This window comes from Trematomus bernacchii, unplaced genomic scaffold (assembly GCF_902827165.1).
Source record: "Trematomus bernacchii unplaced genomic scaffold, fTreBer1.1, whole genome shotgun sequence".
NCBI classification, from domain to species: Eukaryota; Metazoa; Chordata; class Actinopteri; order Perciformes; family Nototheniidae; genus Trematomus; species Trematomus bernacchii.
In genome coordinates, this window is record NW_022987569.1 from 243,835 (window position 1) to 269,477 (window position 25,643).

General features: G+C 40.0%; 1 protein-coding gene across 1 annotated transcript in view; it reads right to left on the minus strand.

Moving 5' to 3' along the window:
- cttnbp2 (cortactin binding protein 2) overlaps window positions 1-25,643 on the minus strand; it is a 106,528-nt gene that overhangs the window by 26,587 nt on the left and 54,298 nt on the right. Inside the window, 5 exon segments of the mRNA XM_034126181.1 lie at window positions 2,039-2,189; window positions 3,977-4,076; window positions 9,565-9,858; window positions 15,296-16,724; window positions 24,763-24,993. Of these exon segments, the coding sequence (XP_033982072.1) occupies window positions 2,039-2,189; window positions 3,977-4,076; window positions 9,565-9,858; window positions 15,296-16,724; window positions 24,763-24,993 (2,205 nt within the window).

Sequence of the window (25,643 nt, forward strand, 5' to 3'; positions counted from 1 at the left end):
CCTCTTCCTCCGTGTTAAATCTTTACGTTTGACCCGTCGTCGGCCATCTTTTCCTGCCTCTATAAATGATCGTGTGCTGAGGAGGTCAGATTTGCTGCAGAGACTCGGGGGGGGGGGGGGGGGGGGCCGAGCTAAATGTGGAACAAAAGCAGGTACACTCACTAAATATAGGCTCTGCTCTCGTGCTTCCACGGCAACTAACAAGGCCCTCTGGTTACCATGGAAACCCGTACATGAATTAGCTTGCACCAGTCAGAGGAGAGAAGATTACTTTTGTTCTTCTGTTGTTTTTCCTTATATTTGCTCAGAGTATAGTTTATACAATTGGACTAAAACTGTAGAGATGATAAACAAATAATAGGAAGAAATGTGTGAATGTGTCGGGGGACAGTGACTCATCAAATGGCACAATATACATTATATTTTTAATTGCAAAGCTACATAAATGTATCTCTATTCCAATTTGTTTAATGTATTTGATGTTAAAAAATAAATCCGTAAATACTATGAAATCATCAGCGTAATTTTTTTTTATTAAAAGACCAATTTTTTTAAATAGCATCTGTAATAACTAGAAGAAAGTGATGCCTAAGATAATCAGAATCATAGTACTCTCAATTTATCACGAGAGGAAATGAGGTTTTGTGACAGTTGAAAACAATAAATAAAAAGATAATTTTATATCATCGTGGATTGAAAATAGCGTTTCAAGGAATTTACAATTAGCAGTTTGGAAAATGTTGACATTTTATATACTAAATAATGAACAAAATCTAATGTGTGAAAAATGATAGAATTTGGATGGAAACCCTGTCTCTAAAATTGATTAAAGGGGACCTATCATGCAAAATGCACTTTTTGATGTCTTTTATACATAAAGATGTGTCCCCGGTGTGTCAGGGAACTCAAGCAGCGTCAGAAAATAAAACCCTCTCTCTTTTCCTCCGTACCCAAATCTCTAAAAACGGGGCTACAACGGAGCTGATCCAGATTTGCGTCCGATATGACGTAATATCGGAAATGTGGACCCACGGCCCTATCAGAAACGTTGCTATCAGAAACAATGCCTGACTGTTTTGGACGTAATATGGTCGGTGCATGTTTACATTAGCATCGCTAACACTCAGAGCTAACCTGTACTGGAGAGCATGTGTGTGAAGAAGCAGGAAATAAAAAGGAACTCACCTTGTGGTATAACCGGCAAGAGAGAAAGCCTTTGAGCTCCATACTGTTTCAGAAATAATCCTTGATAATCCATGATATGGCGTTTCATCACGGCAGTATTTAGTTTAGACGGTAGCTGCCGGGTCCCGCATGAGCTCAGACCCCTCCCTTTTTTTTTTAATTTAAAGCTTTATACCCAAATCAGCACTTTTGAAACAGGAAGTGAAATAGAGGGATATGAGGCATGGCTAGAATGGGTGATCTGTTTGGTATTTTGAGCAAAACACTTCATAGACATGTTTTTTTATATATTTGTATATATCTGAGACCTATGCTATTGCCTAAAAATAGCATGATAGGTGACCTTTGATTAAAATACAAGGAGTTGAAATAAAAATACGCAATAAAAAGAGCAATTCTATCTTAAATAATACAAATATTAAGTTAGATTAAGGCTCTAAAGTTTGAACTCTTTAAACTCACCTGGGACTATATTCACAAAAAGATGGCAAGCACAATTTGTGCCATATGTCAAAAATATGCATTTAATTTAAGACAAGGATGGCATCACACTTTACAGCTGCCTGTATTATCTAACTTGCTGTAACAATACTGTGTATCATTTGTGGAAACAGATCACCAATCAGTGTCTGTGAATGTGAACCACAAAAATGTGTTTTTGTATCTGCAAATACATCAAACACAATGATATATAAACAAATATAATTTAGACAAATCTACCTCCTAACAGTTTAAATAAGTTAATGATTGAAGTTCAGGACAGTTTGAGACTCACTGATGGAAACCCTTTCTCTAAAATTGATTAAAAAACAAGGAGTTGAAATAAAAATATGCAATAAAAAGAGCAACTCACGGCGGTGCAGAGTGAGCGCTCGGCCCCGGCGCTCAGCAGGACGCGGACACTCTCCAGACTTCCTGTTTCACACGCCAGGAAGAGAGAGGTCTGCCCCCCCGACGCCGCCACACCCACAGCAGCTCCTGCAGACAGCAGCGCCTCCACACAGCTGGGGGGGGGGGGGGGGAGGGGTAGAAACACGCATGTTAATATACACACAAAGTATGTCCAATATATCTATGTCTGTCTGATGATGTCTGATCTTTTTTAGAAGGCTCAAATATCTCATAGGGAATGACCATAAACATACACGGTTGATTTTGTAGACTGTAAATACTAAATAACACCAATAAAAACCTGACTATGTTTTGTTAACCTCAATTTGGGCGTTTTTTGCACCAGAAGTTGTAATATAGTTCCTAACAGCACATTTTGTACATGACAGTTTTTTTTATCATATATTTACTTATGTTTTAATTTGATGTAACCAAACTCAAAAGGCAACATCTCAAATCCAAGTGCTGTAACTGCAAATGTATGTTATTTGGCGTTATTGAATAGCTATCATCATATGTTTTTGCATTAATGCCTTAGTTATTAGCTGATAATAGATGTCAAGTGTTTTCTAGTGAAATATATTGTCTAATGTTGACAATCATCTTATATCAGTTATCTCTGGTAACAACGTGTATTTTTCAGCTGTAACCTCAAAAAACCAACACACACACACACACACACACACACACACACACACACACACACACACACACACACACACACACACACACACACACACACACACACACACACACACACACACACACACACACACACACACACACACCACACACACACACACACACACACACACACACACACACCACACACACACACACACACACACACACACACACACACACACACACACACACACACACACACACACACACACACACACACACACACACACACACACACACACACACACACACACACACACACAAGGGAAGAAACTCCATCAGCCGTCCAACCGGAGGAGAGAGACGATCATCGGAGGAAATGTGAGCCACGAAATACAGTTGAGCCCATAAAATAAATGCTGTGTGTGTGTATGCCTTTTGGATATTCCCACTCTATAAATAACACCGTGATCAGATATTACAACACTGCACATTCCCCAGCTGGTGCTGGGCATCGTGTTTTTGGCAAAAAGACAAACAAACACACACAACACACAACACACACAGTCACAGCACACACAGTCACAGCACACACAACACACACCTCACTTCAGTTGACAGTCTCTCCTGCTGTAAGCTTCTTCCATCACATCAGGATCAATACGTGTGATCAGAGCTGACTGTGTGTGTAGTGTAAGCATTAACTGTCATTTATAATTTATAATAAAAGCTCTACCAATCATCCAGCATAAAAACGTGGCGATTATGATGTGATGATAATTGTATCTTATTTAATGTCATCGTGAGTTGGAAATTGTGTTTGAAGGAACTTATGATTAGCAGTTTTGACAATATTGATATTTTAAAATGAAAGATTGTTGGATTGAAACCCCATCTCTAAGCAATTTGTTTTTTATTAAGCTTTGAGTGGTTGCAAAAACTGAAAAAGCACCATATAAATGCAGTTTATCTACGGTTTAAGTAATAATGCTTAAATGAAGGTAGGGTTTGTTTAAGCTTCAAAGTGGTTATGGGTTAGTCGAGCCTCAGGGAGCGAGGATGACTGCGAAATGTTATCAGAAGTTAAATAAAACGGTGGTGTGTGTGTGTGTGTGTGTGTGTGTGTGTGTGTGTGTGTGTGTGTGTGTGTATGTGTGTATGTGTGTATGTGTGTATGTGTGTGTGTGTGTGTGTGTGTGTGTGTGTGTGTGTGTGTGTGTGTGTGTGTGTGTGTGTGTGTGTGTGTGTGTGTGTGTGTGTGTGTGTGTGAGCTCACCTGCTGTGTCCGTGGGCGGCGGCAAAGTGTAAAGGTGTGAATCCATTTTCATCCGAGACGTCAGCAGGCGATCCAGCAGAAAGCAGCAGCTTCACACACTCTGACAGAGAAAAGACAATACAAGTGTTACCTGCTGCTGTACACAAGGAGCCGTCAACAGGCAAAATCAACAAAATACAATAATCATATTCTATAATATCATTAAAACTACTAAAATAGATCAGAAGAAAGTACCACAGACATACACAGTTGATTTTGTAGACTGTAAATACTAAATAACACCAATAAAAACCTGATTGGTTGGTTGACTATGTTTTGTTAACCTCAATTTGGGCGTTTTTTGCACCAGATGTTGTAATATAGTTCATTTTAACAGCACATTTTGTACATGAGGATCATCCAGTGTGCTTAACCTAAATTAAAAACAATAAAGAATACAAATGTAATTTAAAGGCTTTCTACTTGAGTACTGTAGGCCAAATTGTCCAAAATCAGGGTTACAGTAGTTAATATGAATCACTTGGTAGAATACACCACCATTATTTTGTTATGACTTTATTGTTGAACATAGATAGCGACAGTCCTGCCACATTATTAACACTAGAACCGCCAACGGGTACATTTTACCCACAGCTGTTTCTTGATTGTATGTAACTTTTTTTCAACAAAATATTCAAGTCTCCCAGTCCGTGACTTTTCCTGAAAGTGTTTATGTAGCACCCTCTGTTGTTAAACATTGTCAATATGAAGTCAGATTGAAAAAATGGCCAAAGAAATTGCCATTTATACCCATCAGCGGGTAATATTTACCTTATATATAATGCAGTGATTCTCGCGCTATTGATTGGTTTACTGCGGTTCCTAGAACCGATAGATAGATAGATAGATAGATAGATAGATAGATAGATAGATAGATAGATAGATAGATAGATAGATAGATAGATAGATAGATAGATAGATAGATAGATAGATAGATAGATAGATAGATAGATAGATAGAGAGATAGATAGATAGTTATAGATAGATAGATAGATAGATAGATAGATAGATAGATAGATAGATAGATAGATAGATAGATAGATAGATAGATAGATAGATAGATAGATAGATAGATAGAGAGATAGATAGATAGATAGAGAGATAGATAGATAGATAGATAGATAGATAGACACACTTTTAGCGATATTTCATACTTCATGCTATCTGCACACTAGATATCATATGAAAGCTGAGAGTCCACAGATTCTATTGGTATAAGTTACATCAATGTGCGATCAAAACTCACTGTTAACCCTGTGTTCTAGTATGATAAATAAAAGAACATTGTACCTTGAAAATCAATGCATTCTAATAGCGGGTACATTTGACCCGTTGGCGGTTTTAGGTATACAGCGACCCCTGGCGGTTCTAGTGTTAAGAAAGCTTCTGTTTCAGTAGCCTCATTCTGACAATGAGTTTTAATCCACTGGTTTTCTCTGAAAGATGAAGCATGGTACAGTTCTGTCTTCTCCTGTTAAACATCCTGAAATAAATACAACTCCAGAGATATTTCAAAGATACATTCACAATAACTGTCGTGGCATTTTACTCTCTACTACATTTCCCAGGAGTTGTAGTCACAGAGTTGGGCTTTTATTTTTACCTAAATGACAAGGCATCTAAATGTAGCTGTCTAGTACAATGGTACAGTATCCATTCATCTTAGGATATAGACAGACATTGTCTGGAAATTGTCTAAGTATTGCAGAAACACTGATAAAAGAAGCCTTTGATGAACATTAAAAGCTGATTGAACAAAGCAGAAGTAGGCCAATATTTCACATGTTTGTAGTGCATGTGACATCAAATACAGATACAGTGTCACATATCCGCACATCTGGTACTATGAATCCACCAGGAAAAACAGATCTGAATAAAAACAGATTGCTTCTTTGTCTAAAAAAAGAAATACTCCAAATTGCCCTTTAACATTGGCCTCTTTCTCTTAGCTTCCTACTGCATGTTTGTGCACTTTTCACGTTCCTGTTGTTGCTTTACTGTCAACATTTTTACCAATTTCCCATCCGGAAATCAAATATCTGCAAGTAGTTTAACATAAAAATGTATCTCAGTTTAGGAAAATTAAAACCCGGATGCAGGTTGCATACAACCAACGTGCAAACACGTGTTATTAGCAAGAGCTTTTGTTCAGACAACTATATATGCTTTCCTTTTAAGTTACACAAAGTCTTTGGTGAGTGCTAATCCTATCTGCATAGTTCTGTATGTCTTACTTGTTTTGATATGAGTTCTACACTCGTGGAAAAATATTTTGTCCTTTAGAACAAATAAAAAAACAGTCTATGTGAAAGAGTGGAGGTAAACGGTGTTCAGAGGAGACGGAAAACTATTGTGGGAAAAGAACAGGACGATGAAATATTGATGGAGGGAAAGACTAAAGTCTGTGTGTGTGTGAGTGTGTGTGGTGTGTGTGTGAGTGTGAGTGTGAGTGTGTGGTGTGTGTGTGTGTGTGTGTGAGTGTGAGTGTGAGTGAGAGTGTGTGTGTGTGAGTGTGAGTTGGAGTGTTGTGTGTGTGTGTGTGTGTGCTGTGTGTGTGTGTGTGTGCGTGGTGTGTCTGTGTGTGTGAGTGTGAGTGTGTCTGTGCTGTGTGAGTGTGAGTGTGGAGTGAGAGTGTGTGTGATGTGAGTGTGAGTGTGAGTGTGTGTGTGTGTGTGTGTGTGTGGTCTGTGTGTGTGTGTGTGTGTGTGTGTGTGAGTGAGTGCGTGCGTGTGTGTGTGTGAGTGTGAGTGTGAGTGTGGTGTGTGTGTGTGTGTGAGTGTGAGTGTGAGTGAGAGTGTGTGTGTGTGAGTGTGAGTGTGAGTGTGTGGTGTGTGTGTGTGTGTGTCTGTGTGTGTGTGTGTGTGTGTGTGTGTCTGTGTGTGTGAGTGTGAGTGTGTCTGTGTGTGAGTGTGAGTGTGAGTGAGAGTGTGTGTGTGTGAGTGTGAGTGTGAGTGTGTGTGTGTGTGTGTGTGTGAGTGTGAGTGTGAGTGTGTGTGTGTGAGTGTGGATCCACCTATGATCCCTGAGCACAGCTGTCCTTCAGCTGCATTAGCTGTGTTTATGGATCAACGCTTCTCGAATGACGATGTTACTAAACATCTCAGCGGGAAGCGGATCCTGATAGACCTGCACTGTGTGTGTGTGTGTGTGTGTGTGTGTGTGTGTGTGTGTGTGTGTGTGTATTTATTATTATTATTCTGTCTGTGCCACTGTCTGTATGAACGAGCCTGCAGTCGACACCCATGCTGAGGTTACAGCCCTGACACGACGGTCCATCTCATTTAATGGCAGCCAACATAATGAGATCAGCCGCATCTCATAACACTGCAGACATGATAACATGCAGAGTGTTTATCAGCAGCAGGTCTTTCTCCTCTCACTTCATCTTCTTATAGCTAAATTATAGTGTCTGAAATAAGGTCTGAGGTAAACACAAGCTGAAGACATTTTCCAGCTTTGTCCTAGAACATAACATACATCAGTAAACAACCGAATGGTGAATGTCTGAAGCTTGGGTGATTGACTGGGCGATATGAATGTGTAAACTGTGCCTCAGAAGAAATGTGTCCCCCGTTAGAGCTTTAGAAATACAATTAGTACCGAAGTATCTTGTGATTATTGCTTGATGTCAAAGATCTCGTGTGAACTCATAATATTGCATATCAAGCTGCTTTGTAAAGTAACGTGATTAAAACAAACCTGAAGATGGAAAAAATAATTGCATTATAGGTAAATTTTGACAGTGTTATCTCAGCTTTCTGAAATCAATAATGAGCCAATCCTGCAGAAAAAGTCATTTGTTGAACTTAATGTAACGTGATATATATTGTAACTTGGATATAAATAACATGTACCATGACAGAAGATGTTGGCCATATTGCCCACCTCTACTAAATTATGTTAAATATTTAATTATAATATAATTACGGCTGCAACAAATGACCGTTTTCAAAATCTGCCAATTATTATTTGTATTAATTGTTTGAGCTATACGCTATCAGAATATAGCTTTAAATGTATCGTATCTTATTTAAATATATGTGATTGATTTTATAATTACTACATGGTGATGTCTTATGACCCTGTTAGGAGTGCACTTCTATTTCCTTCATATCAGCCTCATAGAGCAATCAATGCTGTGTGAAGCCTTTGTTTGTATTTAAGTGTATCACCCTGTCTCCATCAATCAATATGAATCAACACAAGCCTCTCGGCATCTCTTGAAGACTGCTCTTTAAAATCAATCATCCAGTCGACCGCGGACCGAAACCTCAAATTCCCACCGGGTTCACCTCCGCTTTAAAATGCACAGACTCATTAGTGCAGCCACAGAAAAAACTGGAGCACACTGACTGATGTGCATGTTATTTAAGCAAACACCATGTACCCAAGAGTTAGAGAAAGTAGGTCTATGGGAGGGTCACTAGTACAAAACTGCTTATATATGTATTAAAAAAAACTGCAATTAGGGCTATAACCATTATTTTTAAGGATGACAACACCAAGGCCAATATACTTTAATTGTAAGCTAATTAATAACATTTTCTATGGACTTTCAGTCATTTTGATTAATTCAAACGTTTTTTTGACAGTTGTTTGCTGTTTTTATTCTCTTATATACAGTAAATATTCTTCTCCTGTTTTTTACATGTGCAGAAAATGATATCCAAATCTGAAAAGGTGGCTTCGTGGGGTATGTTAACAGTTCATTTACATGGAGGTACACAGGGACTAGTTGGTTTATCTTGTAATTTCCATGTCTTGTGTTTTTTTCTTCCATCAAAGACTGCTTTTTGAAGTTGTTTTGAATGTTTTTAAGTGATTTCCCCCTGAAATTGTTTGTGTCAATATATTCTTTTGAGTTAAAATTCCTAATAAAAATCAAACGACTTTCGCTAAATCAAATGTTTTATTTTTATTTTAGCTAGTTACAAACTTGTATAACAAAATCAGATATCAAAGGTCCCCTATTATACTGTTTTTCATCAATATATTATAGGTCTCAGATATATACAAAACATGTGAAGTTTTTTGCTCCAAACACCAAACAGATAATTGCAGCATCCCATAATCCCCTCTGTTTCAGCCCTGTTTCAAAAGGGCTGATTCTCTGTCTGTTACTTTAGATGAAAATAAGGAGCCCCTCCCCACGCCCCTCTGAGAGATATTTGGTTAATAAGAACACAATGGTGCTCTAGGAGGAGATTCAGGTGATAAGGTGGGGGGGGGGGGGGGTTACCTTGGTTGGTGATTGGCTAATGGTTACACAAGACAAAACATCGTTATGACATCACAAAGTGGCCAAAATCTGATCAGCTCATTTTCAGACAGGTTTTTATATAAATGGATCAGGACAAAAAGAGAGAGAATCTTTTTTCCTGAAACTTTCAGAGTCTCTTTACACAGAGGGGACACATGTTGATGTAGAAGAGACATGAAGAAGAGGGGACACATGTTGATGTAGAAAAGACATGAACAAGTGGATTTTGCATCATAGGTGACCTTTAAACCTCTCAAGAGAAGCACTAATGAGTTTATTTCTGACTCACCTGTGTGTCCATTTTGAGCAGCAGCAAACAAGGCAGCGGTTTGGTAGTGGTTGTGGTGGAGGTCTTGGTCTGGATGATTGTTGTTCTCCGTGGTGTTGTTGGTAGTAGTAGTAGTAGTAGTAGTGGTGGTGTTGGTAGTGGTGTTGGTGATGGTGGTCGGGTCTGGTTGGTTAAGCAGCATTGACAATAAAGTGACATTTCCCTGGGAAGCAGCTTGGGGGAGGAGGGGGCGCCCGCCGTCCAGGGCAGCAGGGCCTCCGCCGCCGAGGGGGGGGACTACGGAGGGACACCAGCCTGCAGGGGGGGGAGGAGCAGGAGCAGCACAGGTTAAACTACCAGGAGGAGGAAGAGGAGGAAGAGGAAGCTACTAGAAGTACTGAGTATGGGAGAGCAAAGGTGTAAGAAGGTGGGAGGGGGAGGAGAGCAAACTTCAGTTTCACACATATTATATTATGGTACAGTTTCACCCCACATGAACTTTTGAAAGAACATCCATAACATTCATCTGTTTGCAATTTATATCAATATTCCAAGTACTTGTATACAGACTATTCTGCACTATTTCTATTATATTATATTTTATTTACTTGTACTATTATCTGTGTTATTGTGTTGCACTGTTGGAGGAGCCTGTGACCTAAGATTTTCATTGTCATAACTACACTATACTGTAGCTATGTACACATGACAATAAAAGCCTTGAATTGAACTGAATATCACAGTAAAGTCTCTTTTGTCTGAGCAGCAGGCAGGAAGTGAGGTATGGGATTAGAGATAATTTCCAGTGATGACAAGTTCATGTTTTGCAGCTAAACATTGTTCATTTCTTTGTGTTGTTTCTGCCTGTATGTAAAGCGTCTTTGAGCATTAGGAAAAGTGCTATAAAAATCAAATGTATTATTATTATTATTATTTACTTTAATCCACTAATTGGAGGATTTTGATTTTAGTGTATTTTCTATTTTTTGCATTTGTTTAATGTTTTTTTGTGTGTGCTGAATTACTTATTTTTAAAGAAACGTATGATCAACTCAGGTAAAAACAACATTTGAAGAGGTGCTAGGCATGATTATTTGTGGAGAAAATCTATCAGAATATACTGTGTTGATCCCAAAGTCTCAAAGATATCAGATATGTCAGGCTGGATATGGGAGTTGTTTATAAAATGAGGCAGAAGATATAAATATTTCCATTTGATGATAACATGAAGCTTGAACATCTTTTTATGAATATTGGGTCTGATCTCAAAGCCACTGTAAACATCATACAACTTTGATGAACAGCTGGAACAAGATGATAAAGAATATAATGCATAAGTATAGTATTTTCAGTCAGAACCATAAGGATATCTTAAAACAAAACCCAAAGGAGAAACATATTTAAAACAAATTAGCTAGCAAGGCCAGCATGTGGGCTATTTAGCATCCAAGCTTGTTGCTAATAAGGCAACCATTAGCTAAACTAACGAGCTAACATCACACAAACTGACGTGTCTTTCAGCAAGAAACTTACCAAACATATAATAATGTGTGAAATGCTCTGCTAATATTAGGTTGGCTAGGTGTTTTTATTCCAGCATCCAAGCTAGGTGCTAATGGAACTAGCTCGACCCTTAGCATTAGCTAGATAAACTAACTAGCTACCATCACACAAACTGTACTTAAAGTGTCTTTCGGCAGGTAACTAACCAAACATAATATATTGTGTAAACTGTTCTGCTAATGATATGATAGTGTTCTTATTTTAGCTAGTTACAAGCTTGCCACAAAATCAAATATAAAACATCTAACAAAAGTACAAATAAGTTTGTTTATGTTGCTGTAGCTTGAAGCTATAAGGCATCCAAGCTACGCGCTAATGGAGCTAGCTCGACCCTTAGCATTAGCTAGATAAACTAACTAGCTACCACCGCACAAACTGTACTTAAAGTGTCTTTCAGCAGGAAAATAACCAAACAATAATGTGTGAAATTCTCTCCTAATAAAAGGTAAGGGTTCTTATTTCAGCTAGTTACAAGATTGCCGAAAAAATCTGATATTAAACCTCTCAGTGAAGCCACTCAGTTTGTTTGTGTTGCTGTAGCTTGAAGCTATAAGGCATCCAATTTAGGTGCTAATGGTGCTAGCTCGACCCTTAGCATTAGCTAGATAAACTAATTAGCTACCATCACACACACTGTAGACTAGTTAAAGTGTCTTTCAGCAGGAAAATAGCCAAACAATAATGTGTAAAATACTCTCCTAATAATAGGTAGACGTTCTTATTTGAGCTAGTTACAAGATTGCCACAATAATCACATATTTAACCTCTCAGTGAAGCCACTCAGTTTGTTTGTGTTGCTGTAGCCTGAAGCTATTTCCGGCTAAATCCCATGTTATGACTGTAATGCTATGAGCATATCAAGAGGATTACCGGGGGATTATGGTGACAAACAGGTAAACAGGTAAAGTGACATGCTGAGGTTTTATTTCAGATGGAAGTCATCCAGGTACACTGTGATGAACGCTCCACTCCCTTTACTAAACCAGAGATAATCTCTCCATTTAGATCTGCTGCTGAAGCGTGATTTACAAAATAAACTCTTTATAGCTTGTTTACATGTCATTCAAAATGTTTGGGTTTTGTAAATGTAGAGAAAAATGCCTGACGCTTTATTACTTTGTATGCTTTTTCATTGAAGATATGAACTGCTCGCAAAATATTTACCAGAAACCTAATGCATTGAAGGTATCTTGTTCATTATTCTTAATACACATTCATTTCAAATTGAGTCTGACATATTTGGAAAATATTGGTAGTGTTAACAATGTATAAATGTTTAGTTTCTACAGATTTAGAAACAATATTTTTCAGATTGTATCTCTGTGTATGCCTTTTTATTGAAGATAAATATTGCTTGCATTATTAAACGTACATTTCAAGCCTGTAACGCTCTGTTTTTACATCCGATTATTCTACAGAAATTGTTGATGCATCTTGTTCTTTATTATATACACATTTTGGTAAAACACAGCCTGACATATCTAGGATCTCAAGACCATTTTGGATCACCATTAGAATAAAAATAAAAATAAAAGGTTGATCAAATGTCATGCTGCACAACACATGCTTATAAAGATTTACCAATCGGGTTGGGTCTAGAGTTAACATTTGAATTGGAATTTAAACTGGTTTAAATTAATATTGCACATAAATATAGTTTAAACCTATAGGCCAAATAGTGTTAAACCAGGAGAAAACCATGCCAAATATAAGCAAGATGAAAAACAAGATTTTGAGATAATTTAATATTCTTTACATACATTGTTTACTGTGGGTAATAGATCATATTTGTAATAATTATCTAAAGCAATACCAGGCATTTCTCATGACGCAGAAACCCTGTGATAAAATGTTGGTAATTTAATTAACATGTGACGTGCGCTGCAGCCTGGACAAAAGAGTCAGATTAACAGCGAGATGATGGATAGCAATCAGCTTTCAGTACAATCATTCACACAGTGGACAAATAGAAAATTCACACACTACTTACTGTGCAAGTATACAGCGTTATTAAATGATTTAGCAGAACAAACAGATGAAAATGGGAACAGAAAAGACCTGATTACTAAACAACTTCACTAAAACTACTTAGTAAACCTGCTAAGGCTTTAGATGCTAGTTTTTACCATGGTTTATACTGCTATTCTGACCTGGGAGGGTTAAAATAGTTAGAAAAAAAGCAAGATGGAGAATTTGAGTGCAGAAATGTGTCTCACAGACGGAGTGGAGTTAAAAAAAGAGACTAACGGTAAAGTGCAGCAGAGATTCTTAAGGACGTAGGTAATAGAAGCTGTTATAGAAGCACTTCCTGTGTGTCAGTAGGTGGTGGTGGCGAATTAAAAAGGGCAAAAACTGTTTGATGACCAGTGAGATTGTGGACCTTCCCTTGCCCTAAACCAATTCACATATTTATAAGATTTGAAAGTGCTATTAAATGCAATAAAACCCCAAAAGGTTGGTAACACTGGTGTAACAAAGATATCAATATGTTGTTCTTCTTCTAAATCTTCTTTAGTCTACAACCTCTTGTTACAGACATAAAATAAAACATTTGAGCAGATATATAGCAGTTGTATTTGAAGCCATGAGGTACATTTCTGTTTATATTTTGTGCTTCTAGAGGCTGTCATTTAACTTTAAATTACCAGATATTTGGAGGGCAGCTACATCAACGGATATGAGGACTTGTTTTAAAAAAAGGAGCAATTATTAACAAAGAGCCGATACAATACATAAAAAAACTCAAATATTTGTTTACATTTTAAATGGATTCAATGGATATTCTAAAGGATTTGTTAACTACGTCATTATAGGCTATTTGTTATCTACAAAACACGTGTTTGAGTTACTAGATAGAGCCGCTTTATACGTTTAAATTGGGATACATCTGCATGCAAAAGAACAGGACTTTTAAAAAATGCATAGGCCTATGTACTTGTCACATTTCACAGGTACAATTTTAGGATGGTTCCAGTTTATTACAACCTAGGTCTTGTATTCTTAGGTTTGTCTTCCTTTCTTATATAATGACTGTGAAAGCAGCAATATTACCAACAAGAATTAGAAGACTGGATCTTGAACATGAGCAGAGAGTTAATCAGGCCGAGAGTCAAGCCAAATTATGTGATCCAGCTGATATGAGAGTAAAACTAAGATGTAATATTCATTCATTGTGAAATGTGTGCATCTAGGGGTGTATGTAAAACCAAGAAGTAATTATGTAGTAATTATTCTCCTGCAGATTTAATATAGACTTGTTGTTTAACATATCCAGGACGTTTCCCATTAACCCTGGAAAGCCATAAGTGACAAGAGTACGGTGACGTCTTCGAATTTTGGCATAGACCTTGTACCAAATTATCGGTTCTTGTGACATCTGTTTGAGTAAAATTGTATTTTTACAGATAGAAATGATGGCAAAATTATAGAAAAAAATACCTAAGTTGTAATAAACAGTAAACAACCAAGCGTAGCACCAAAAGCACATCACAAGGTAAATATAAATGCCTACATCTATATTAAATGAATAACAGAAACGTCACTGACATGAGACGCAGGTGTGATGAGTTAATGGAAGCAGAGACAGGAAGAGTGCAGGAAGTGGAGGAGTTGTCATGCTTCTAGAGGATGGGAAAGGGAAGGGGAGGAGAGGAGAGCAGCCTCTGGCATCAGCTTCAGAGAGGAAGGGGTTACTGCTGGGAAATATATCGAAAATCAGGAGAGGGGGAAACGAAAGACCCATGTGCTTTCCTACGTTTCATTAAATTACATTTCCTGTCACTTTATCGCTATGCTGTGCTATGCTACAAAATGATATGCTATGCTATGCTATGCTACTCTATGCTATGCTATGTGTAAAGACAGTTGAAGAGAAGAGGCAGATCCTACGTTGCATTAAATTACATTTCCTGTTACTTGTTCGCTATCCTGTACTATGCTATGCTACAAAATGATATGCTATGCTATGCTACTCTATGCTTAGCTATGCTATGCTATGCTATGCTATGCGTAAAGACAGTTGAAGAGAAGACGCGGGGGGGAGATCCTACGTTGCATTAAATTAAATTTCCTGTGACTTATCGCTATGCTGTGCTGTGCTATGCTATGCTATGCTATGTGTAAAGACAGTTGAAGAGAAGAGGCAGTGGGGAGATCTGGAAGGGGGTGGAGCACGGAGGAGCCCCTTTACCTGATGCTGTTGCCAGGGGGCTGCCTGCTGAGGCTCGGGGGCTACGGGAGGATGAGGCACTAATGGAGGAGGAGGTGGAGGTGGAGGAGGAGGGGGGGTTTATGGAGGAGGGGCTACTGACAGTGGAGGCGGGGCTGATGACGGGGGGGCACTCTGCACATGCAGAGGTCCGGAAGCCCCCCGGGGAGAAGCAGGCACCCACCTGAGAGGCCATCAGGGCTGGGACCAGGTCCAGGGCGGGTTTTGGCGGCAGCTGGGGAGTGGCCGGTTTTCCCCCAGAGGAACGGTCCCCCACTCCCCCCTTCATGGAGGGGTGAGGGGGAGAGGGGGTCTGGGAAAGCCCTGGTTTTTTGGGAGGTATGGGAGGAGGGTTTCCCCGGTCGATCCTGGCCACCGTGGGCGACTTGAGGCCGATGGGGTGGCTCAGGCGTCCGGGGAAAGGTCCTCCTTCTGAGGCGGAGTGAGGGAGACCCGGACGCATGGGTCCTCCCGCGGGGGGGCTGGTGAAGCGCGACAACACCTGGGTGACGGTGTGCCGGGCTTGCTGTTTGGCGGCGAAGTTGTCCCGGTTGGTGGGCGACAGGTCCCGGGCCGGGGGACTCTGGGACGACGTGCCGTTTTGGTCCTGTTCCTGGAACTTGTAGCGGGCAGCCTGGACGCGAGGGCTCACTCCGGTGGGGAGGCCGTGGGCGGGTTGGCCCTCGGAACCGTTCTCCGTCTGGACGAGACCCCCCGAGCTGCTGTGGACGAGCCCCCGCCCGCTCGTCTTCGGCAGACTCAGCCCCACGTAGTTGACGGGGGTCGGTTTGACGGGGACAGTGAGGGGGCTCTTCTTTGAGATAGGACCGTCCACCTCAGTCGGGGGCAGGTTGTCCGTTTGAGAAGACGCTGTTCGGGAACTGATGGGCTCTGTGGCTACGGACACAGACGTCACAGCTTTAGGTGTGGGTGGTGTGGGTTCTGCAGCAGCTTTAGGTTCTACGGCAGGTTCTACGGCAGGTTCTGCAGCAGGTTCTACGGCGACTTCAGCGTCCTTCCCGTCGCCCGGTTCAGTCCTAAGCTGCTCCACCTGCTGCCGTAGACTCTGGCTCTCCGTCTCCTCGCGGCCCAGCCTCGCTCTCAGCTGTTCTCGCTCCGTGTCAAACTCCGACAGCTGCTTCTCCATCTTGGCCTCCATCTGTTGGCTGCGCTGCCGCTCGGTGGAGAGTTCTTCCTGCAGCCGGCCCGAGGCTCGGCTCTCCTCGTCCAGACGGGCCTGAAGCTCGTCGAAGCGCTGCGACTCCTCCACCACCCGCGTGGCCAGCTGCTTGCACTCGCGCACCAGCATCATGACGATGTGCTTGTTCTTCTCACGCTCGTCCTTCAGCTGCGCCGTCAGCTTACGGTGATCCTGCTCCAAACTCTGCAGCTGCAGCTTCTCCATCTCCAGCTGGAGGAAGAGATACACACATGTTAGGAAACATATTTAAACAAGATTTCATAAATACACAAAAAGACCACCAAAAGATCATATCCTCCAGCACCCGTGTGGTACAGAGCTTTGTAGGTCTACATAAAAGATACAGTCTTTATCAAGTGCTTAATGTAGAAATGGATCAATGCAATGTTTTAAAAATGCACCAAAGAACGTGCATGATATTTTATAGATCTATAAAAAAGATACAGCCTTTATCGAGCGCTGAAGTTATTTATTGCTTAATTGATTGATCATCCATAATAGCCACCTCCCCAACATGAGGACTTTTCTCCGTTTAATGTCACTCAATGTTAAACAAATAAATACAAACTCAGGGAACAGAGGCATAGATCATTGCAATGCGTTCACAAATGCTCAAAATAACCACTAAAAAAATTATACCACAGGTACAGAGCTTGGTAGATCTACGCAAGGGATTATTTATTAAGTGGTATATGTATACACACAGGGCACAGCAGCAGCAGTAAGCAACGCAATGTTGTAAAAATGAAAAAAAACTGGTACCAAAAAATCTGAGCTTGGTAGAACTAAAAAGATCGATACAGCTTTCATCGAGTGCTTTAGAGATATTTGCAAATTAATCGATTGATACACAAAAATACACCAGCTTCTAAAAATGTTTTTATTCATTTCAATATGACTTAGGGCTGCAAACTAAAAACAAAATGGTGATGGTACTAAGTGATATCTTAGTCGCTTTGTGTGTAAAACGTATATAAAAAAGTCAAACTACAATGTCGATCAGTGTTTTCTTTTGTCCACAACTTAAATATATGAAGTTTAGGTCATAGAACAGGAGTAAAACATAGTCATATTCAAGAAGGTGAAACAGAATATAATTGATCTTAAAAAGTACTTAAAACAACTAGTTGATTATTAATAAAACTAATTGACAAATTGATTCATCCTAACAGATCTAATTTGAATATTTGGTAATCTTCTTTTTTACCTGACGATCACTTATATACTTAATTCAACAAATGAATTGATAAGAAACCTGCAGCAGTAGCCTTTTTATAACATGAGCAGATAACAGAGTGCGTGAGTAAGTCATCAGGTGTCTTCAGTTACAGAATTACAGAGTGAATGTGATGCGCATGTGACAGACTGACATCATCCCGGATACCTTTTAACACAGATCGTCTATCAATCATCAATCAGTCCAGCACACACACACTGTACACACTGTACGTGCTCCATGAGCGTCACATGTATGTCAAACATCTGAACATCTCTCACACACATTCCACATCACACCACCTGTCTCACTGCATCTGTGACACACTGCCAATGTGAGGCTTCATCCTGAAAATACCATCCATCTGTGGGACCCTCAGTAACATTGGGCCTGTTAACACACATGGAAACTGTAATATTCTGTACAAGCACTTTAATATTTAGTAGGTCACGGTATGAGTACAAGGAGTGATGTGTTTCTGTGTTTTCAGGTACGTTTAAGTGGTAAAAGAGGTCTAAAAGTAGTGACAGAGATGTATAAAGAACGTGTTGTAACTAACTAGTGGTAAAGCAGGCACTAAAGCTATATCGCAGTTGAATGCAAGTGTATCATGTGAAAAAGAGCGTCACATGCTAGCTAATATTAACTGTTTTGTAACCACGTGTGGTTAAATAATGACTTGTGTATGTGTTTTGAGGGTTATTTGCAAGCAGACTTGTTGATAATTTATGTTCCATGCAAGTATAAGAATGTAAACAGATGTTTATAAAGATGCATCCCTAGCCGACAGTAAGCAGCCATGTTTCAGTGATGTGTTTCTGGGTTTTCAGGTAAGTTTAAGTGGTAAAAGAGCTCTAAAAGTAGTGACACAGATGTATAATGAACGTGTTAGTGTAACAAACTAGTGGTAAAGCAGATATGAAAGCTATAACGCATATGTTTAGCAGTTCAATGCAAGTGTGTCGTGTGAAACAGAGCGTCCAATGCTAGCTAATATGGAATGTTTGTAGCTAAATTACGACTTGTGTCTGTGTGCTGAATACCATCAGTCAGGGAGTTGTAAGGCTTCATTTAAGTGTCCAAGTGTGCAACAAATCACCCGAAGAACAAAATATCATTCAATCTAATTTATATATAAACTGTAATGGAGTATTGGATAAATGCAACCGCTTGCATTCTGCGGTAATGCAACAACCCAAATCATCATCACAAAGCCATTTGTGCCACAAAGATAAAATTAGCCAGTAACGATTTTCTCAAGAAGAGCCTGATTAAAAAGACAACATAATTAGATATTTCCACACACTATTTAAACCATGGCTTGGCTCAGGGTTTAATTTATATAATCAGAGAGACATGGTTGAATTTTGATGACTTGTCAAAGCTCTCTATATCTGGAGCGCCGCTGCTATTGTTAGCTCAGATCTGGCTTCACAGAGGGTAACGAGGCTTAACGGAGGCTCTGCACCCGACTGCCAGACCCATCGCTCTAACAAGCCTCCAACAAAAGAGTCGACACCCCTGTAACCAAAACGAGAACCCCTCCTCGCCTCCACATCCACAAACCAAACCATCAGGGAGTTGATACCAGCTGAGGGAGCGCCAGTCACTGCTCAAAAGGAGGTGCTACGACTAGCTGCTAATTGGGTGAGGATTATGTGTGTTGTAAATCAGCCTAATGCCTCAGGAGGACATATTTAGAGATTCTGGCACCGGGCAGGATTAAAGAGGACATATTATGCTCATTTTAAGGTTTTATATGTGTATGTAGTGTAGTGTCTCTACTTTAAAGAGTCCTCTCCTGCTGATGTTCAGGTGTATATCAGTATGTAGTGTCTCTACTTTAAAGAGTCCTCTCCTGCTGATGTGCAGGTGTATATCAGTATGTAGTGTCTCTACTTTAAAGAGTCCTCTCCTGCTGATGTTCAGGTGCATATCAGTATGTAGTGTCTCTACTTTAAAGAGTCCTCTCCTGCTGATGTTCAGGTGTATATCAGTATGTAGTGTCTCTACTTTAAAGAGTCCTCTCCTGCTGATGTTCAGGTGTATATCAGTATGTAGTGTCTCTACTTTAAAGAGTCCTCTCCTGTTGGTGTTCAGGTGTATATCAGTATGTATTGTCTCTACTTTAAAGAGTCCTCTCCTGCTGATGTTCAGGTGTATATCAGTATGTAGTGTCTCTACTTTAAAGAGTCCTGTCCTGCTGATGTTCAGGTATATATCAGTATGTAGTGTCTCTACTTTAAAGAGTCCTCTCCTGCTGATGTTCAGGTGTATATCAGTATGTAGTGTCTCTACTTTAAAGAGTCCTCTCCTGCTGATGTTCAGGTGTATATCAGTATGTAGTGTCTCTACTTTAAAGAGTCCTCTCCTGCTGCTGTTCAGGTGTATATCAGTATGTAGTGTCTCTACTTTAAAGAGTCCTCTCCTGCTGATGTTCAGGTGTATATCAGTATGTAGTGTCTCTACTTTAAAGAGTCCTCTCCTGCTGATGTTCAGGTGTATATCAGTATGTAGTGTCTCTACTTTAAAGAGTCCTCTCCTGGTGATGTTCAGGTGTATATCAGTATGTAGTGCCTCTACTTTAAAGAGTCCTCTCCTGCTGATGTTCAGGTGTATATCAGTATGTAGTGTCTCTACTTTAAAGAGTCCTCTCCTGTTGGTGTTCAGGTGTATATCAGTATGTATTGTCTCTACTTTAAAGAGTCCTCTCCTGCTGATGTTCAGGTGTATATCAGTATGTAGTGTCTCTACTTTAAAGAGTCCTGTCCTGCTGATGTTCAGGTATATATCAGTATGTAGTGTCTCTACTTTAAAGAGTCCTCTCCTGCTGATGTTCAGGTGTATATCAGTATGTAGTGTCTCTACTTTAAAGAGTCCTCTCCTGCTGATGTTCAGGTGTATATCAGTATGTAGTGTCTCTACTTTAAAGAGTCCTCTCCTGCTGCTGTTCAGGTGTATATCAGTATGTAGTGTCTCTACTTTAAAGAGTCCTCTCCTGCTGATGTTCAGGTGTATATCAGTATGTAGTGTCTCTACTTTAAAGAGTCCTCTCCTGCTGATGTTCAGGTGTATATCAGTATGTAGTGTCTCTACTTTAAAGAGTCCTCTCCTGGTGATGTTCAGGTGTATATCAGTATGTAGTGCCTCTACTTTAAAGAGTCCTCTCCTGCTGATGTTCTGGTGTATATCAGTATGTAGTGTCTCTACTTTAAAGAGTCCTCTCCTGCTGATGTTCAGGTGTATATCAGTATGTAGTGTCTCTACTTTAAAGAGTCCTCTCCTGGTGATGTTCAGGTGTATATCAGTATGTAGTGCCTCTACTTTAAAGAGTCCTCTCTGTATTACTCCTGTCTCACATCTCATCAGGTATAGGCACATTGTATCACTCCTGTCTTACATAGGCCGACAGTTCTCTATGTTTTGTGACAATATCGTAGAGAGATATTCACAAGGTTTGAGATTTGAATATATTTAAACATGTGCGTATTCTAACAGAAAGGAAATAGCCCAAACATTACATAACAGGGCAGACATGAGGAGGAAGCCTGGGGACTATTTTAAGAAAAAGCAATTTCAGCAGCGGCGGTCGTGACCTTACATCGAAATACAGCCTCAAACATTTTGGCAGTGTGTTTACCCCCCAAAAAGCTCACAAATACAGTGTGTCTACAGTGCTTCCTCCGACTTCATGACTGATTCATGGGGGAGCGGAGGAGTGGGGGTGTCTTCATTATGCACATAAGCCCATTGAGCTTGTGTTACGTATAACTGCCTGCAGCTCGCCTCATGGATAATTCAACAGCTTACTCACGGGAGAACGAGGAGCGAGACTGCGAACGGATGGAGGGGATAAAGATAGCACGGACAATCCGGGTGAATTCACTCTACCCGGCAACCCGGAGACCCTCTGAGGGCACGCAGCATATGAGTTGGTTTGCTGTTGCATCATGGGTTCCTACAAATCCATTTATTCCTGTTGTTTACGGTGAAGTACAGCTGTGGGGAGTCCAGCTGTGCTGAGGAGGGGAGGCTGGCTCTACTTTTACACACATTTCAGGGTCAAAGGAAGGGAAACTCTCTCTCGTCTCAAGTAGTTTTATTTCTGATTGCTGTTTGAAGTCATGATGGAGAAAGAGTTGCAATTTAAAAAGCAAGATTTTCAGAGGAAATCTAGAACTTTTAAAGTCCCCCCCCCCCCTATATTTTTAGGATTAAAGGTGAGTGTAGAAATAGGCGGGACACAATGACACAATAATCATAATTAAAAAAAATTGAAAAAATATATATTTATGAAAGAATAATAAACTTAGTAATAAAACAAATACAATTATATTACAAAAACTTATAAAGATCATTATAAAAAAAGAAAATTCAACAAAAATGATAATAATTGATCACAATATGGACTCAAACAAATATTTGAGGAAGGGAAATTATGTGAAAATATAATTCTGAATGAAAAATGTTGGAGTAATAATAAATAATCATATTTTTGGAGATGAGCCTCTGAAAAAAATCCAAGCGGTGCAACCCTAGTATGACTTGCAACAAAGAAACAAATCAGCAGAAAATGTGTTTTTTTAAAGCAAATATCTGTATTGATGGCGCTTAATAACCCTGGCAACACACATGTGAGTCTGGTTCTCCCATACAAGCCTATTCCTACACTGATAGTAAACAAACAGAACATCTACCATGTTTGCCTCAAATTCCCAACAGCTTGTGTGCAATGCCCCAAAAATGTCACTTTAATGCTTTCAAATCAAAAACCACCATCAGAAAAATGAAACACAAGCTTTTCAATATGCCTCTTTCACCTTGCTTTGGCTTTTGTTTGTAAATCCAATGAGAATAGAAGTGTTCCCTCTCATTACAGGGTGCACTCAAATCAATCAACTCAAAAATCGGAGGACCGGATTAAATTAGATCCCACGGCTTAGATAAATGTCATGGAGCTGTGCAGCAGCTTCAGAGGCAGACTAACATATATATATAATGTAACGTCTAATAACTTTTTTAAGCTTATGTTCATTGTGGTTTTTAAATGTCACTGTGATGCATTGACTCCCTTATGTGAAGCAATTTTAACCGTGGTGCTACACAAATAAAGAAGCATTGTTTTTCCTCTGAGATCACAGGCTGATGCAAGATGCTTCTCATCCTCTTCCATCAGCAAACAAGATGGTCAGATATTTTAAAAAAAAGTTTTGTGAAGCCGCCATTTTATTATCCTCGCATTAGCATTATTAGCATTAGCATTAGCATTATTAGCATTAGCCCAGCGCAGAAACGCAGAGAGACTAATTTATGGCAACACAAAAGAAAACATGGGAGCGGTGGAGATGAGGAGGTGTCGGCGTTCTGGCGATTTACTCTGAAGGCTTCAGTAGAAGCTGCTGGGAGTCCCAGCAGCTTCTACTGAAGCCAGTCCCCAACTCCGGGGACTTCCGGCCGGGGACTTCGGGTGGCAGTATACGCCGTGAAGTTGTTTGCGGCCTGCCAGTAAACCCAAAGCAGAAGAAGACGAAGTGACGTCAGCGGCTCATTTGCGTAATCTTCCCTCAGGGAAAAGTACTCCGGTGTGAACGCGATTGGTACTAAGTGCCCTGGGGTAATAAGTGCCGGCACTAAGTACGGCAAAGTACTTGGTGTGAAAGCGGCTAATAAATCCTTGACAGCGGTCTGTCTGTACTGGATTAACAACGTGTCACGTGTTCTGAATTGACCAATCAGAATCGAGTATTCAACTAAGCCAATTATTATAGTATATTGTAATACAAATAGTGAAGTACAATGTGCACATTCTTACTTTAACTTCTTATGTTTGCATTAATACTTTTATTTGTATTCTACAATAGAGAACAAGCCACATTCCCCCAGTTTAAATAAAGTATATATTCCTGTTTGAGTGTCGTTCCTCTCTCAGCAGCAGCAGGTACATCTTCCCTCTCAAACATGAAGCCTTTATGAACTGATGCAGGGTTCCCCCCCGCTCAGAGATTAATGTGTGATATACGAGCCAATAAGGGATTAATGATGATGGGAAATTATGGATGAGTTTGGAGGCTGTCGAAGAACATCTGCCTCTTTATGCGCCTCAATAAATGAATACTCTGTACGTCTAAGACATTCATTCTCCCTCACTGCATGCTTTGTTTTTAAACGCTATGTAAATGTACTAATGTGAGAAAATCCATATCACATTTTTAATGAGAACATTTATCACAACACTGTCATGTTGTCCGTTCACACTCAGTCACTCAATGTGGAAACAGAGCTGGAGGAAATTAAAAGTTTAACTCTTTAATACTACATGCATAATGGATTTATGAAGACATAGAGAGGACAAGCAGGACGCCATTTAGCCATGTAGAGAAACCCCCTAAATCCTGCAAGATCACACGTTTCTTGCCTTTCATTTTGTATGAAAAAGGCAAATTAATAGAGAAAAAAGCTACAAGTTGTATAAAGTCTGCAGAGAGATAAGAAGACGTGTTGCTCTCTGCAAGACTTGGTTATTTACAGTCTTTTCATTTCTCTAATGTACAATGACTTGTCTTTTTATGCTGCTGCAACATGTTGATGTTACACATGGAGCTGCTGTGATGCAGGTCACATTTCAGACTCTGACCATTAAAGTATTATCGTATCGTATCTTATCTTATTTATTCCTCTTCCCGCTACTTCTCTCTCTCTCTTACCCTCTTCTCTCTGCTCTAACTCTCTGTCTCTCTCTTACCCTCTTCCCTCTGCTCTAACTCTCTCTCTCTCTCTCTCTTACCCTCTTCTCTCTGCTCTAACTCTCTCTCTCTCTCTCTCTCTCTCTCTCTCTCTTACCCTCTTCCTCTCTGCTCTAACTCTCTCTCTCTCTCTCTTACCCTCTTCTCTCTGCTCTAACTCTGCTCTAACTCTCTCTTCTACCCTATTCTCTCTCTCTTAGCCTCTCTTCTCTCTTCTCTCTCTCTCTCTCTCTCTTACCCTCTTCTCTCCTCTCTCTGCTCTCTCTCTCTCTCTCTCTCTCTCTCTTACCCTCTTCTGGCGGCTCTCGGCGGCGGCCAGCTGAGCCGACATGCGCTCCTGCATCTTCCTGCAGTGCGCCATGACGGCCTCCAGCACGGAGATGGGGCTGGAGCCCAGGGGCCGCCGCTCAGCGTCTCCTCCAGGGACCCCCGACTCAAAGTCCCTCTGCAGAGCCAGGAAGGGGTCCGTCAGGCTGTAGTGACCGTATCGCTCCTGCAGGAACACCTCCTTCCTCTGGGCCTGGAGGAGAGAGGAGGAGAGGACATTTAGATTAAATATATAGATCAAAGACATTCATTTTGACTCAAGTTAGACCCTATTTTGGGGCATACATCATATTTTATTACATAAGACTTAAAACGAAACACAGAACAAAATTTAAAACCTTAACAAAAATTATAAATATATCAATCTTAGAAATAATTTCATTTGGAAATATCAAGTTGCATGCTCTACTTCCTACAGTGCGATATAGTGTGATGTAATGCAATGTAAAGTATTGCATCAGTAATAGATATAGTTTTTTAAATGTACTTTCATTCGTTACATTTACTCTAAAGTACATTTGGACACACACCAAGATTATCTGAGGGTGAGATGAGGAAAAAAATGTAGAAAATGTACATTTTCTGATGAAATACATATTTTAAGCCTCCGGGGCTCGAAAAACCATTATAATACGAGGAAGGAAAGAATAACTCATACCAATTAGGACAAACACGTTTAAATGAGGAATGAGATACAGATATACTTTTTTTTTCAATATCTAAAGTATGTTGCATTGTAATAGGAGCCTGGGACTTAAAGACTATCTGTGTTGTAGCTAATGTGGATATGAGAACAAGAATATTGAATTTTGAATCTTTCCCATCAGTGTGTGAGGACCCTGA